Raw genomic sequence first — 16,290 nt, forward strand, 5'->3', positions numbered from 1 at the left:
GGGGATGAGAATACCAGGATGTGGAAGCTGCATTCTTTGGTGAGTCAACTTCTGGTCAGCTATAGTAGGAGACCTGCGGGGCCCAGCAGGACAGGGTCACAGGGGGCCCTCACACCACTTGGTGTCAGTGGGTCCTTCAGAACAGCTAACCTTAGTAATTTCACTGGTATGCGGGACCTGAAAGAATACTCCAAGTGGAAAACGTAATGATTTATGTTCAGGTTGCTATCTATAGAGCAGTTAAAGGGAACTGTAGTCTTGTAACTGAGTCCACGTGATTCTGACATAACAGACATCAAACAGTTATGAAGAAGCAGGCCGGAGAGCAAGCTGGCCTCGTGATTCATGCTGAATGTGCTGCAACCTGGGCTGATTTTATTTGTCTTCCTTCCCTGCTTCCCTGATTAATTTTATAAAGTTTGTAAGGTTGGTTTCAGTAGTGTTAGTAATAAAAGAGGAGGCATATGATCCCCAGTACTTAGCACAATCGAAGGTGCATGGTAGGTGCTTAAAGACATTTTAATAAATGCTAATAGGCGGAGGTGTGAGATTTGAGCCCAGCAAAATGGCTCCAGAGCCCCAGCTCTTAACCACTTAGCGTGTGATGAACAACCCCGACTTTGGCCTTGAACTTGGCTCTCTCGGGAACTAGCGCTCTAGGGTGGCGAATTCGATCGCGAGTCCACTCCCGCCCCCGGTCCCGCCCCTGGTCCCGCCCCACAACCTCTGACCCCGCCCTTGGTCCCGCCCCGGACCCCAGGCCTCCGGCCCGCCCCAGCCTAGGCGGATCGCGGCGCCATTTCCTGTCCAAAGCTGGGCGCGTCAGGTCGGTGCAGCGGGATCCCCCGGGACCCCCCTGGGAATTGGTCTTGGACTGGCCTTCAGAGCCGAGCGGAGGACGCTGCTTTGGCCCCCAGAGCCTGGGACGGTCTCGGCTGCGGTCTGGGACCTGCTTGGAGGGCCCGGGGCCTGCGGACGCCGGGGAGCGGTTGCCGGGCAACGGTGCGGGCGGCCTGGCCTCCTTGCGCCCGGCGGGCAGCGCGCGTCTGGGGCGGGCTGGGCGCGGGGCTCGGGCGCAGGTCCTCGCTGCCGGAGCCCTACCGAGTGAAACACCGAGCGCGGGGCCGCTTCGCCGTCACCTGGCTCTGGGCCTCCTGCCCTACCGTGGGTGGCACTGGCCAGGCAGTGAGGACCCTGAGATCCATGCCCTGGGAGACAAGGGTTGGCTTCCGTCCATGCACCCGCGCTCTGCCTTCTAACCCGCATATCTTTGGGGAGGTGAATTCACAGCACTGGGCCTCTGTTCCGTGGGAGTTGCAAAGATTTGACCTGGAAGAAACTCTAGTGATCATTCAGTTAAGCTGCAACCCCACTCCCTGTTTTATATAGGGAGGGTGCTTCACAGTGAGCACTCTTCGCGTGCCTTTACATAGTCCCCAAAATAGTCCTCCAGGCTCCTCTTACCGTTCCCGTAGTGTGGGTGAGGACTCTGAGGCTCAGAGAGGTTGTGACTTTAGCCAGCATCACACAGCGTGTAACTGGTGGAGCTGAGGAGACTGAGACTCGGATTAGATCACTCGCAGTTTGTTTGTGACAGATTACGTGTTAAAAGCGTGTTGCGCTACTATGAAACCTAGCTGTAAACCAGAATCAACTGGAAAGTGTTTAAAATATACATTCCAGGCTGGGCACTGTCCTGGGTTTACTGACCCAGAATCTCGGGCTAAGTCTGAGGATGCTGCATGTTTAACGAGCTTCCCGCTGATTTTTATGATCTGTGGATGAGCCGTTGAGTACCCATGGATGCACCACGGGGCCTTCTCGCACAAAAACAACTGTAAAATAATGTCTAAGGTACCTGGAGCAGAAGAGACGCGTGGTAACGTCGCATTCTAATCCCTTCAGCCAATTTGTAGCCTTTCTTCACTCTTCAGAAACCAGCCAAAGGCGTATTTTAAACAAGGATGGATATTTAGATGCAAATTGTCCCATGCTTTGCTACCTGTCACACATCCACATCTAAGCTTCTGACGACACCAGCCTGTCATGATCAAAGTCAGGCGTTAGTGTATTTCTCTGTGCTTGGCAATCTGTCAGCTGGTTTCCCCTCATCTCCACGCCAGGTCCCTAAATCACTGGTTGATTTTGTCTTTGGAAGAACTATTTGCAGAGCGGTTTCTGCACTGGAAGGAGGGCTGGAAGCTTTCTGGAAGCATTGCCAAGAGTGTCTCTTGGCCTTAAACAGCAGTTGGAGTGAAATGGATCACGCTGCTGTTATTCATTGACGTTTATAAACAAAACCCTGTCATAAAAATAATCACTTGTCTCATAGTTTTGGGAGCCTGACCCTTCTGTTTAGTGCTTTATTATTATTAATTTCATCATTTATGCTGCATCCCTCAGGGATTCCGGTTCACAATGGATGCTGATCAAGAGAAGGATTTGCAGAAATTTCTTAAAAATGTGGATGAAATCAGTAAGTACTAGTAAATCATAAATTAATTTCTGCTTTAGAGAGGTGGAGTAGATAAAGAGAATGATTACTCTAAGTTTCTGGGTGGCCTGACAGGTTTATAACTCTTAGGAAAAAAATGTAATTGAAATTAAACAGAAGGGGTATTGAGAAGCAAGTTATAGCCTCAGAGCAGTATTTTCTGGCTGTTAATTGGTATCAGAGAAACTGTTAATTTTCTGACAGAAATTCAGGCTGACTGTTTTCTTCCATATTGTGTATCCTTCTATGTGGAATCTGATCAAAAGGAGCTGCTGTTGCCCCATACTGTTCCCTTCAAGGGTCAAGAGCCTCATTGATCAGTGTGAGATTCCTCCTGTTTTAGAGTAGAACCTTTTGTTTTAGAGTTGCAAAAGTAAGATCAAATGGCTTTCCTTCAGGATCCATCAAATCACCTGGAAGACTTATGATCGTCATTCCTGTCTCTCCCTGTAGATAAGAACGTCCTTTTCCAAGCTCAGGCAGGTGGGATCTCAAAGAATATGTACTCTGATCCCACAGATCACATTCAAGAAATTCTAAACCTGTCAGTCCCTATTCAGGGAGTTTGTCTGAGAATAGAAACAGACGAATCAGTAAGCAAACAGACCTTGCATTGTAAATATAAGCAATATGTTGAAATTGCTGCTTCTAGCAGATCTCATGGGTTCAAGGAATTAAATAATTTTACAGCTAGTTTGGGTGGCTTTGTAAGTGATACATGTATAATGCCTTGTGTGCCTCACTGGGCTGCTCACCCTGAGTGCTGTTCCATGGAACTCTGGCCTTGGCCCACTGCCACCTTTCTCTTCAGCTGGTCTACACATGTGGCTTTACCTGCCACCTGTTTGCTCATGACCCCCACCTCTATATGGACACTTAGCCTTCTTTTCTGAGCCTTTGCCTCTATGGTCACTGTCATACCTACTATAGCACACAAATACCTCAAACTTAATGTGTCCAAAACTGAGGCATCATCTCTTTCCCCCTTGCCCTCTCCCTCCCAAATAAAACTGCTTCTCCTACCATCCCCTTCATCCTGGTCTCAGTTGGTGACACCTCCATCCAGAAATTTACAAGTCATCTGGGACTCCTCCCAACTCAAAACCCTGCATCCAATTAGCTACCTAGTTTGGTTGGAGAGCCATCCTCTCCACCCCCTCCCTTTGTTCTGGTTCCTCTCACTCAGACTATTTCAACAACCCCCTGATTGTTTTTCCTCTCTCCAGGCTTATACTCCCCACAGAGTAATGTATCTAAAATGCAAATCTGACCCAGACACTTCTCTGCTTGGATTCCTTTTGCAGTCACAATAAATCCTACGCTCTCATCAGGACTAAAGTCCTCCCATGACCTTGTCCTTACCGCTCTCATCTCTCCCTACCTCACACTAGAGCAGCAATAAATTGCTGATACTTTCCCACACATACTCTGCATTTCACACTCTACACTGGGTCTTTGCCATTCCCACTGCCTCTTCATCTTTTTTTTTAACCTGGCTAACTTTTATTCATACTCAAAGTTCATTCATGTATGATTTATACCAGCACTGTCCAATACAGCTTTCTGTGATGATGAAAATGCTCCGTAATCCTCACTGTCCACTCTGATAGCTGCTAGCCACATACGACTATTGAGCTTTGAAATGTGGCTTATAACTCCACCCTGTGGTCTAGTGGTTAGGGTTCTGTGTATTTATGGCCGCAGCTCAGGTTCGAAATGTGGTTGGTTTTAATTAAATTTATATAGCCACATGTATATAGATTCTGCACATTTACTTCTTGGGCTCTTGCTATGTGTTGAGTGTTGGTAGGCCCTAGAGATTACAGTAAAAGAATGACCTCTTTTCATAGTATCAGTAGTCCAGTGGAGAAAACATATTCAGCAGTAAATTCAAGTGTGCTATGTGAGACACTGAATTATAAAGTGCAGGACTCTAACCCAGCTTAGGGAGGTCATCTTAATCTGCTGGGGCTGCTGTAACAAAATAGGAGGGGTGGCTTAAATGAGAAAACTTTATTTTCTTAGAGTTCTGGAGTTAAGAAATCTAAGACCAGGGTGTCAGCAGGTTTGGTTTCTTCTGAGCCTCTCTCCTTGGCTTGCAGATGGGTACCTTCCCACTGCACCTTCATGCAATCATCTCTGTGTGTGCATGTATTTGGTGTTTCTCTGCTTATAGGGACAGTAGTCATACTGGATTAGGGCACTAATTACTTCTTTAAAGGCGCCATCTACAAATACACTCATAGCAGGAGTTATAGCTTCAACCTGTGAATTTTTGTGGGATACAATTTAGTCCATAGCAGAAATCAAATAAGGTTTTCCTGAAGAAGTGAGATTTAGGCCAAATGTGAAGAGTGAGTAGGAGCTGGTCGTTGGGGAGATGACAGGGGTGCATTCTGTGTGAGAAGTCAGGAAGCAGGAAACGTAGGAGCTAAGAAAGAGTGTGGTACTTCTGAGGAACCGAAGGAAAGAAAGCCCCTTGTGGCTGGAAAGAAGAGATCAAGGAGAGAAGAGTCCCATCTGAATATGGAGAGGCCAGATTAGGAAAGACCTTGGAAACCACGATAAGGAATTTGTGTTTACCCTGAGAGCAGTAAATCCATTCCAGCTAACCTATGTGGTGGCTCTCCCCTCAAAGAGGTGGAACATACCTCTCTACCCCTTAAATGGGAGGTACATTTGGTGACTTGCTTCTGAAGAGTAAAGTATGGAAAGGGAGGGAAGGAAGTAACTTTGCCGTGGAAGAGGCTGACAAAGACAACCTCGGACAGATGATCGAGGTTAACCTTATGATAAATCACACTGGCGGCATGCATCCTTGATATGCCATGATGTGCCATGGTCTTCTCCAAATCCTGTAACCCCAGTCTAACCGTGAGAAAAATACTAGATAAACCCAAAATTGAAGGTGTTCTATGAAATACCTGACCAGCACTACTCAAAACTGTCGAGGTCATCAAAACAAGGAAAGGGTGAGAAATTGTCACAGAGAAGCCTAAGGAGATGTGACTAAATGTCATATAGTATTCTGGATGGGATCCTAGAATAGAAAAGAGACATTAGGGAGAAAAACAATGAAATGAGAATGAAGTGTGGAGTTGAGTTAATAAAAAAAAAGTTAATTAAAAGACATGAAAGAAGAGCTAAATAGAGACATATTTAATCATAGGAAGACTCATTCAGTAAAGATATCAATTTTTAAAATATTCTTTACAGTAAATACAATTTAGATCAAAACTCCTAAAGTAGTATATACTAAAATTCAGCAAGCTGATTGCAGAGTTTACATGCAAAGCAGAGGACCAAGAAGAGCCAAGATAACTGCAGGAAAAAAATAAGCAGGACAACTCTTCCTACCTGACGTTCAAGATTTGTTATAAAGCCATAGTAATCAGTGCATGGAGGTTTTGGTGCTGGAAAGGACAGTCGGGGAAAGGAATAAAGAGCCTGGAGATTTGCACACATAACAGGGATGACCAGACACGTTGCTGGCAGGGACTCCTCAACAAATAATGCTCCTGCCCTACCCAAAAGTCAACCCCAGGTGAATTAAATACCCAAATGAGAAAAAAAACTTTACAACTTTTGTAAGTCACCATAAGAGTATATTTATAACCTTACTGACACAAAAGGCATACATTGTAAAGGAAAAGATTGGTATATTTAACACATTAGAATTAAAGAGAAAATATCTTCAACAAAATATTCCATAAAAACAAATGAAAAGACAAAGCATACCCAAGGGAAAGATGCTTGGAAATACCTGTGACCAGTCCAGAATATACAACTGATAGGGATAGGAGAGAGGGGAATACTGGATAGGAGATGGTGGTTCCCTGGCAGAGACCCCACCCTCAAGCTTGGAGATCTGCAGCCCTAAGTGGGAACAGGCATTTCTGTTTTTGTGCCCAAAAAGTTGCCTTTTAGTCCACCATGCTCCCCTGTCCTGTGCCCGTATAAACCCTGAACCCCAGGCTCCAGAAGCAGATGGGCAGGTAAGGAGACGAGGATACAGGCAGGCAAATGGCAGAACAACACAGCAGAGAAAAGAGGAGGAATGCCTGAACACTGAGAGGAGTTTGGCTGCGAGCAGTCAGAGGGGAGTTTGGCCACTGGATGGCCTGGCTCCAGGGAAGTATCAGCTTTCCACTCCATCCCCGCTTCCAGCTCCCCATCCATCCCACTGAAAGCCACCTCCACCAGTCAATTAAACCCTACATTCATCCTTCAAGCCTGTGTGTAACCCAGTTCTTCCAGGAATACTGGGCAAGAGCTCAGGATACAGAAAGCTGTCACTTCCCTCTGCCCTTTTGAAATGGCAGAGGGTCCATTGAGCTGGTTAACACTCAAGCCGTCTGCAGGTACAGGGCTGAAAGGGCACCACTATAACACATGTCCAATTGGGCTCCTGGACTTGTCTATCTGTGTTCTTCCCCTCCCCTCCGGGGTTTGAGCAGCAATGGTGCCTGACCAGGCAAGCTACACCCCTGTCACACATCCTTTGAAGGAGATCAGTGAACTCTCCTGTTTCACAATCAGATCAGCTAGGCATGGTGATGTGTGCCTGTAGTCCTAGCTTCTCAGGAGGCTGAAGCAGGAGGATCTCTTGAGCCCAGAAGTTCAAATCCAGCCTGAACAACATAGCAAGACTATCTCTTAAAAAAATTTTTTTTGAAAAAGAAATTATGTTCACTAATAAAAGAGTCAAATGACCCAATAGAAAATTGGCCAAAGATAGGAGTAGGCTCTTCATAGAAATCCACATAAGCTGCAGACCAGTAAGAAGATGCTCAATTCCAGTCATATTTAGCAAAATGCAAATCCTAACATTGGTGAGCTACCATTCCCGTCCATTATATTGACAGCAATCAAAAAGTTTAACCTAGCAAGTGATGACAAGAATGTAGAAGAATGGGAACTCCCTCTTGTACACCTTTGTAGGAGTAAAAATTTGTACATCCATATCCTGAAGAACAACATATGTGCACAATGAAATATTTACATACAGGTATTCAATTCAGCATTAATTTACTGTAGAAAAATGAAAATTAAAAACCACCAGGCTATCAGTAAGAGAATGGATTAACTATGGTATATATAATGGTTTCAGTGAATCAACTGGAACCATATGTGTCAAGAACAAATTTCTAAGGCATCTTAACAGAAAAAAGCTGCAAAAGGATGGCATATTTTATACAACCATTTAAAAAATTGTTTAAATGTTACAAAAAGTCTTCTGATAGACTGCAAGAATGGTTACAAATTCCTTTCTTCCCATCAAGAGTGGAGGCTATTTTTCTACCTCTCGAATCTGGGTTGGCCATGTGCCTTGCTTTGGCCAAAAGGATGTTTGCAAACATGACACAGGGAGAGGCTTGAAAAGTGTGTGTGAACTGGGGCTTGCGCTCATTCCACTCATGTAAGACACACTTCCCCTGGTTGCTCACATTCCTCAAGCCAAAAGCCAGCAGACTTTCCAAAGCGGAGCCACTTAGATGACTGACAGTTGACCGTGGATGTATATGTGAGTCCAGCTGAAACCAGAAGAACTGGCCAGCTGATTCCAGCTCAGATTGTTGACATAGAGAATTGTAAACTCGGCCACAAACATGGTGGTTTGTTTCAAACCACTTAAGTTTTGATGTGGTATGTGATGCAGCAAAATCTAAATGACACAAATACTAAGCATTAAAACATGCTGGGGAAAAGACACTATTAACTTACAAATGGTGTGGAAACAAAAATGTTATATTATTTTCTGTATGTTTGAAATATTTTACAATTAAAAATTTTCAAATTTCCCTGAGGAGTCAGTGGGAAATGAAGAAATTGGAACAGGAAAATATCTTTAAGAAGTTTCGCTGTGAAGGGGAGGAGACAGAGCATTAAGAGAGATTTAAAGTACACAAATACATTTAGGAAGATTGAATGGAATAGGTTGAAAATATTGTGCAATAGGATTATTAATTGGTAATGCAAAATTCCTGATTATGCAAAATAGGATCATGGGATCCTCAGCCCAGAATGAGGGACTAACCTCACAGAAGAATGGGCACCTTTTCCTGGTAGGAAGAAAGGATGAATATAGGTATAAGCAGTTTTGTAGTTTTAATGGCAGGAAGTTGATGGCATCTCTTTCCTCTCTGAATTGATAAGTAAGGTCATCTTTTTGAGATGGGTCAGGTTTAGATTGCAAACTGTAAAAAGTCATTGGGGGAATGATAGGATGTCTTGCCTAGGATAACAAGGATTGCTGGGCATCACTGAAAGTCCATTTGAGTTTGGACTAGTGCCCCAGGCATCTATCTGTCTCCGTCAGTACTTTACATCCCTAATACAGACAGAGAAGTAGGTAATTGGATCATCTAGAACTGGAATTTTGTCTGTTAGGTGGGATAGCAGGGCAAGGGAGTTGATTTTGTGGGCAGGATGGCTGCTGAGTGATTGACCATGGAATCTAAGCTGGATAGGCAGTAAAGTGAAGTCAGGTGAGGATAGGGTTAAGGGCTGTAGTTTTGTGAATTTTGGAGCTGCCTATACTTACATGTTTGTTTCCTACACAAGTTCATAAACTCTTCAAAGAAGGATCTTTTTTATTCAACATTGTTATCTATAGCATTCAGCATAATATCTCACTCATAATGAACTCTCCATAAATTATTGTTGAATTGAAAAATGGCTTAAAACCCTGTTTCTTAAAACTAATAGTTAGACTTGCCTGCAACTTGTTACAGGCAAAACAAACAAACAAACAAACAAACAAAACTGCTGTTAATTTTTTCTCATTGGTTCTGCTTGCTCTATCTTGCTTTCTATTGCTCTGTATTTTTTTTCTTTAAGCTCTTTCCCATACATTTTATGCACCATTCTTTCTAGTGAACAGAGTCTTTTGAATCTCTTGTTTGATTGAGTCATGTCCGATTTCTTCTCTAGCCAATTTAATTCAGGAGATGAATTCTGATGACCCAGTTGTGCAACAGAAAGCTGTCCTGGAGACAGAAAAGAGACTGCTGCTTATGGAGGAAGACCAGGAGGAGGATGACTGCAGGACCACCTTGAACAAGACTGTGATCAGTCCTCCACAGACTACTATGAAGGTTTCCTTTTCGATTCAGAAGTTACATAAGCACATACAGTGAGAAGACCTACACCAAGGCAGTAGTTGAATCTCAAACTGTCCAGTGAGGCTGAAATGATCTTTTGTTTCTTAGATTCACTATATTTATTTTTTATAAGAAAGCATACAATTTGACTTTTTTTTCTCTTTGGTGTTTCTGGGTTATCTTTAAACAATCCTTTGGGTCTATTTTAATGGAAACTTGGCCTCCCCACCCCCTGAGCTTGTGTGACATATTTAAGCTGTACTTTTAAGGTACGGTATTCTAACTCATTTTCAACTCATAAGCCACAGCTGAGGTCCCTTGACCTGGGCAGCCTCATTCCCGTAGCAATTGTGCCCATAATCAGATCTTCTGATTTAAAGCAAGCCCCTTGAATTCTGAGCCCTTCAGTTTTGATGGTTAAAGGAAATGTTTGCAACTATTTGCCTTCTTGGTTTATATACATATAAATCAGAGAGTGGTTTTTGAAATTTGTTTCTTTGTTTTTATGAAAATCTACATCCTACAGAGTGCAGAAGAAACAGACTCAGGTAAGGACAGCATCTCTCCTCCAATGCTTATTCTTTGTAAAGGATCAGTTTTGATTGATAGTAGCTCCCAGACCTTTAAATTATTGCTTCTGGGCTTATAAACAACCTTGGAACAAAAACTTACTGATCATCCCATTCTGTTACTAGTGGTCGGAGGGAACTGCCCTGAGAGTTTTTTTTCTCTATTTTCTCTTGGTCAACCTTTTGTAAACTAAATTTAGTTATTCTATATCATCCAATTTACTCTTAGCTGTTCAAGCGATCCCGTTAGTTTCTCTGTTGCTCAGCTCAGAAGCTCATTATGCTAAACGGAACAAAAAAAAAATCTCTCTTCAAAGAAAAACTCTTTTAAAAGACATAATTCAAATTTGAAGCACAATCATAGCCATCATGTATAATAATACATCACACAGATTACCATTGAATGTCAAATTAAGAAAATGTCATTTTAGTTGCCTCAGAATTGTGCGAGTGCGCGTGTGTGTGCCCCTGTGCGTATGTGTACGTGTGGCTGTAAAGTAACTCTTCAGAATTCGAGCTAAAGAACTGATTATAGTATTTGGATTTTTCTTTTCAATATCTGAAATTACCCTGCTGTCAGAGGCCTTCTTGGCATCTGTGGAGAAGGATGCAAAGGAACGAGCCAAGAGAAGGAGGGAAAACAAAGTCTTAGCAGACGGTAATTGCCAGTCCTTACTTTTCCACGGCTGGGATGATTTCTGCTAGAAAGAGCACACGAAAGCCGATATGCTGACATGTGAAGACATCTAGATTCCAGTGGTGAGGTTTGTGATGAGCTTGAGGCAATGGGACCTGGCCAGAAGGAAACCATTGGTGTCTTTTCTCTGTTCCTGCTGCAACAAGCAGGCATAGGACATACCGACCTTCAGTGAAAGCTCTTTCACTGCCTTCAGTGAAAACCTCTTTCTAAAGCACTCTTAGGCACTTTGCAGAGCGAAGTGAATAGTACTAAACAGTTCTCAGAAAGTGGTGGGGGGTAGCAGTGTGGTGCCACTGGCTCCCCTAAGGCGTAGATGAGGTGGAAAAAAAACAGCTGTGAGAAAAGAGAGGAGAAATCAAGGGAAAGGAAGGGATGGGATTGTGTATGTTGGGGGGGACATACACATAATAGAAGAATACTTTCAACATTTATACCACCCAGGGCTGTGTGTGCTGCAGTTCTGAATGATTCCGTATTTGTTGGGAAAATTAATTATTTAACTCTCTTTATGAGACATTGAATGCATAGAGTTGGTCTCTGTGGCAAGCTTAGTGTGGTTCTGAGTCTCAATGTAGAAACGTTTACTTTTTCTGAGAATCTACTTAGAAGATTTGGGTGGATTCCGAGAAAAAAAAAATGCTTGAGGAAGCTGGTTCTGAAATATCTGCAGAGAGAAACAAGTGACAAGTCCCTTTTGGATCAATAGAAGCGAAGACCGTCAAAGTAGAATTGGAAAATCAGGGGAATGATGTCTGAGAGATTTTCTGATGTGTGGTGAGAGCTCACCTGTGTAACTTATATTCCCTTAGCCCTAAAAGAAAAGGGGAATGAAGCATTTGCTAAAGGCGATTATGAAACAGCCATCCTGCGCTACAGTGAGGGTTTGGAGAAGCTGAAGGACATGAAAGTGCTGTACACCAACCGAGCCCAGGTCAGTGAGCCAAGGATGTGTCCATAGGGCTTTCTCGGGGAATAGTTGTCCCTACACCTGGGAAAACAAAGATGAGACTAGATGTTGGGCTGGGAAATGTTTATAAGAACTGGCTCTTGTTTTGGGTGAGGGGGACACTGACTTATACGTACCATGTACCAGTTTTCGTGATGCAGGTGTTCTCACCATGATCTAATTTGGAGTCACTGCAGGAGGACTTGGCAGGAGCTGCCCGTTATCAGCTCTCTCCATAGTATAAGTCAGCTTCATCACATCACTGATGGTGACCATGCCCTTGTTTCTGTGGATAAAGAAGAAAACTAGTGGGATGAAATGTGACCTATGGGACCTTGAAATTCTGCTACCAATAGATTTGTCCAGCCTCCTTTTTTGGTACTAGCTTTAATTCCTAGGGGATGCCCTTCTATTAGCTTCTCATCCGTTGCATCAATCTCTCTTTAAGATTCTTTGACAGGGGTAACGTGGATAGCCAATGGTCCTAGAGCCAATTTCCTGGAATTTTGGGGTTTCCAAAAGCTTTTACGCTTTAGTTTATGCCACAAATTAGCTCAGTTTCCTGGAACACCAGTTAAAAACCACCCAGATATACATTTACTACCTAATGAAGGGATAGGCTGATAGTTCTCAGCTGAAACAAAACTAGCACTTGTGACCTTACCTTTGAAAAGCAGTTTAGTTTTTGTGTGGTAGAGTTCTCTGCTGGACAGGCCTGAAACACTGGCAGATTCATGGACATGATTACCCCATGGTCAGAATATGTCAGCAGGACCTGTGTGAGGTGGACTTGACACCTTGTCATTTGCAAGAGGAAGAGGCTGCAGCAGAGTCCTCATCAGCTCCAATTTCCCTCACTCGAGATTAAGAATGTCTGGCTGTGGGATGTTGAGGAAGAATATTGGAAGCAAAACACAGGACATTTGGAGGCTGAAAAGTCTGCAGTGACAGTGACTTAATGATAAATAAATCCAAGCAGTATAACCTCATTAGTTTAGCAATTTGGATAAGTTAGACTAGAATTGAAGTGTTATTTCAACTACCTCAATTTGTGGAGAAAACTTGTTAGAAGGAAGTAAATTGGTGAAAAAGATGCCCAGAGGTTGATTTAGCAGTACGTTGTGTTACCCTAACAGGATTATAAACTTTTTGAGGGCAAAAACTGCCATATACTTTTTTCCTCTAATGCTTTATTTATAGCAGATGTTCAATAAATCCTTTTTTGGTTGCATAACATTGGAAGCACAATAAGTCCAATTAAGGGAGTTAAGTTTCTGTTGATAATTCAGAAGCATCATTTAAATGCAAGCAATTAATAGAATAATTACAGTTCCTTCTTATTTATCACCAAATTTGGTGTCTAAAAACATCTGCCTACTGATGCTTGTTCAGTCCTATTACTCTGAAGTTACTTGAAAGCAATAAAACTGAATTGCTTTTAAAAATTTATATAATTCAGACATATCTAAATCAGACTGTCTATACTCCGATTCATCTAAATTAGTTACATTTTCACTGCACTCATTTTTAGGCAGCATTTTGATTAGTTCTGAAGAATCACATTAAGAATGAATGTGGGTAAATATAAAGAAATGTAATGGAAAGGTCTGAGGGAGTGATTCCTCACAGCTTTCCCAAGGAGAAAGCTTATGCAAAGAACAAAGAAACGGAAAATGTGCTGCCTGGTGTTACGAACCGTGTGAACCATTGACTATGTTTTAAATGCTTCCCCTGTATGCATGCAGTGTTAGAAAACACTTAATAAAAACCCTGTAAATTGAGTGTTGCTTGCTAGAGAGAAAACCTAACCTTTCATTGCTTTGTTTTTCCCCTGAAGTTAATGTTATGATCAATAGATTGCCGGTGTAATTTAGATTAATCTGGAGTTTAATTGCTATTTGGAAAAAGGAGTTCTTTTTCAAAATGTGCAAAAGAGATTAAGGAAGTTATAGGGTGTTTAATCCAAGCCTTAAGAAAGAAAGAAGAAAAAAAGTAAAAAGCTGTGTAGAGTAGTGTTGCAACCCATAAAGACTTCTTCAGAGTCTGCATGTCTCCTGAATAATAGTGCCATGAAATCATGGCTACAGCTGTCTAGAATGATGCCAGCTTCTTCCTCACATCCCCTAATTTTCAAATTAAACCTGAGGCCCTGGAGAAAAGGATGATGCTTTCTAGAACAGATAGCTCAAAGATTCATCTTTTCCAATTAGTATAGAATCTGAGTTAATGAAAGCACCACTCGCAGCTTCCTTGCTATGGGAGCCAAGAGCTGCATGATTTCAGTTCATTTGCTGGCTGTTGCCAGCTCCTTCCTCACTTAGGTTGGATACTTGGATTCCCTGTGAGTTGGAGCACTGACCCCACGATTTGGCTTGTCCATGTAAATATCTCATCAGGTTCCTTGTTAAGAGTGGTTGCAGTGTCCTGGTACAGTTTTGACCATGGGCAATCCTACATGTAGTACTGGCTTTATTATTGGTGACTGATGGAACCCTGGCAAAGCCACCACTCCTGGTGCTTGGCTACCCTTTCGTACAAATGAGATGATTGGTGCTGCCTTTCAGGGAGCTTTGCAGAAGAAGAGTGCTTCAAATCTTCTTAGTGCAACTTGGTAAGACTTCACTGACCACTTACGGTGTTCAGTAATTAATGGGGAGGTCATAGTAGCCATTGTGCTTGTTTGTAAATAGTCTTTCATTTCTTTATATTCCTCTAGTTCTTGGAAACATTGAACTAAGTTTTCAATCAGTTTAGTTTGAATGGATCATGGAATTCTGAGCCAATTCTTGATTTTCAAGATTTTCCCCAATTCTAATGGGATTGTAAAAGAGTGCCCCAGGCATTTGATACTGAGGGTTTGTGGTGATGCTCTGACTCTCATATGTTACTCTACTTCTTGCATTTTTTTTTTTTCTGCTCTGCTCAGGAGGACAGAAGCAGTGCTTTATCATTTTTTGATAACATCATTAGTGAGATATAATTCACATACCATACCATGCACCCATTTATGATACACGATTTAATGGGTTTTTAGTATAATCACAGAGTTGTGCAACCATCACAATCAATTTTTGAACATTTCATCATCATCCCAAAAAGAAACTCCATCTTACGCTCTCAGTTCCCCCAATCCTCCCGTTACTACTCCCATCCCGAGACAATCACCAGTCTACTTTCCGTCTCTATATATTTGCCTGTTCTGGATATTTCATATAAATGAAATCATACATTTGTCTTTTTGTGGATGGCTTCTTTCATTTAGCGTAATGTTTTTAAGATTCATCCATGTCATAGTATCTGTCAATTCTCCATTTGTTTTTATTGCTGAATAATTTTCCATTGTATTGATATGCCATATTTTATGTATCCCTTCATCTCCGATGGACATTTGGATTGTTGCCTTTTGACTCTCATGAATAATTCTGCTATGAACATTCATGTGCAGGCATTTGTATGGATCTATATTTATATTCATCTTGAGTATATACCTAGGAATCAAAGTACTGGGTCATATGGTAACATATTTAACCATCTGAAGAACTTCCAGACTGTCTTCCAGAGGGGCTGTGCCATTTTACATTCCCACCAGCAGTGTATGAGGGCTCTAATTGTCTGTCGTTTTGATTCCCTTTATCACTTGGTGTTTTTCTGGAACATTCACAGCAGGGTGGACTCCAGAATCCAGTTCTTCCTTCATGGATGTGGTTAGTGAGCTGGGTATTTTCTGTGTGTCCCTCTAGATCCTTCCCTGCCCTGCTCTGTGCCCTGGAGGGCTGACCTGTGTGAACTGGCTCCTTGGCTTCCCAGCCCTCTAGCTTCCATTTGCGTTCAGCTAATAAAATAAGAAAGAAGGAGGGAACGTGAGACTGGGGTATTTATTCTCCTGGACTTTGGCTCTGGCGAAGGCCTCAGCTCATGTCAGGTAGTTCTTTTCGCAGAGCTGTCCTCTCCCATTTTGTTCATTGCTCCCGCCTTCTGCCCCTTCAGTAATAGCCGTGGTAATGGCTGTCCACTGTTGCTAGCCCTGGGATTCTGTAGCATCCCTCGTCAGGTTCCCTATGCCCTGCCTTCACTGTGGAAGAGGTCCCTGTATTAAACTCTCCTCAGTTGCCCAGTGCCAGTGTGCCGTCTGTTTCCTGCAAGGACCGTGACTGATCCAGGTAGAGAATTCATCACTGACATTCTACTGTTCAAATGCTCTTTCTTTGTGAATTGAAAACTACCTGATGCAGAGTCATGTGTGAATATCAGCTGTTGGTGTCATTACAGGCTTATATGAAACTTGAGGACTATGAGAAGGCACTGGTGGATTGTGAATGGGCTCTCAAGGTAAGAGAGTATTTCTTTTCCCACATGATAGTGTTAGGCTGAAGTAGAGAGAAGGTAGCTGCCAGTGTGTCAAGGTAGGAAGGAGTATAGTCTCTGCAGTCAGAGCTTCAGTTTCATCATCTATAGAATGGGATGGAATAGAATTGTTA

At 42.6% G+C, this 16,290-nt stretch overlaps 1 protein-coding gene across 8 annotated transcripts in view; it reads left to right on the plus strand.

The window, feature by feature from the left end:
• Positions 1–749: 749 nt before the first annotated feature.
• Positions 750–16,290, plus strand: part of TTC12 (tetratricopeptide repeat domain 12) — a 51,205-nt gene continuing 35,664 nt past the window's right edge. For 5 of the 8 annotated variants that reach the window (XM_074400601.1, XM_074400605.1, XM_074400603.1 and 2 more), the window contains exons 1-7: positions 750–826; positions 2,404–2,476; positions 9,428–9,591; positions 10,124–10,145; positions 10,747–10,824; positions 11,676–11,797; positions 16,082–16,141. In XM_074400601.1, the coding sequence (XP_074256702.1) occupies positions 2,419–2,476; positions 9,428–9,591; positions 10,124–10,145; positions 10,747–10,824; positions 11,676–11,797; positions 16,082–16,141 (504 nt within the window). In that variant the 5' untranslated portion in view covers positions 750–826; positions 2,404–2,418. Of the gene's footprint in view, positions 827–852; positions 1,003–2,403; positions 2,477–9,427; positions 9,592–10,123; positions 10,146–10,746; positions 10,825–11,675; positions 11,798–16,081; positions 16,142–16,290 lie in introns of those variants that run through there. The other 3 variants (XM_074400607.1, XM_074400600.1, XM_074400608.1) reach the window with 3 other exon arrangements.

This window comes from Saimiri boliviensis, chromosome 6, assembly GCF_048565385.1.
Source record: "Saimiri boliviensis isolate mSaiBol1 chromosome 6, mSaiBol1.pri, whole genome shotgun sequence".
Lineage (NCBI taxonomy): Eukaryota > Metazoa > Chordata > Mammalia > Primates > Cebidae > Saimiri > Saimiri boliviensis.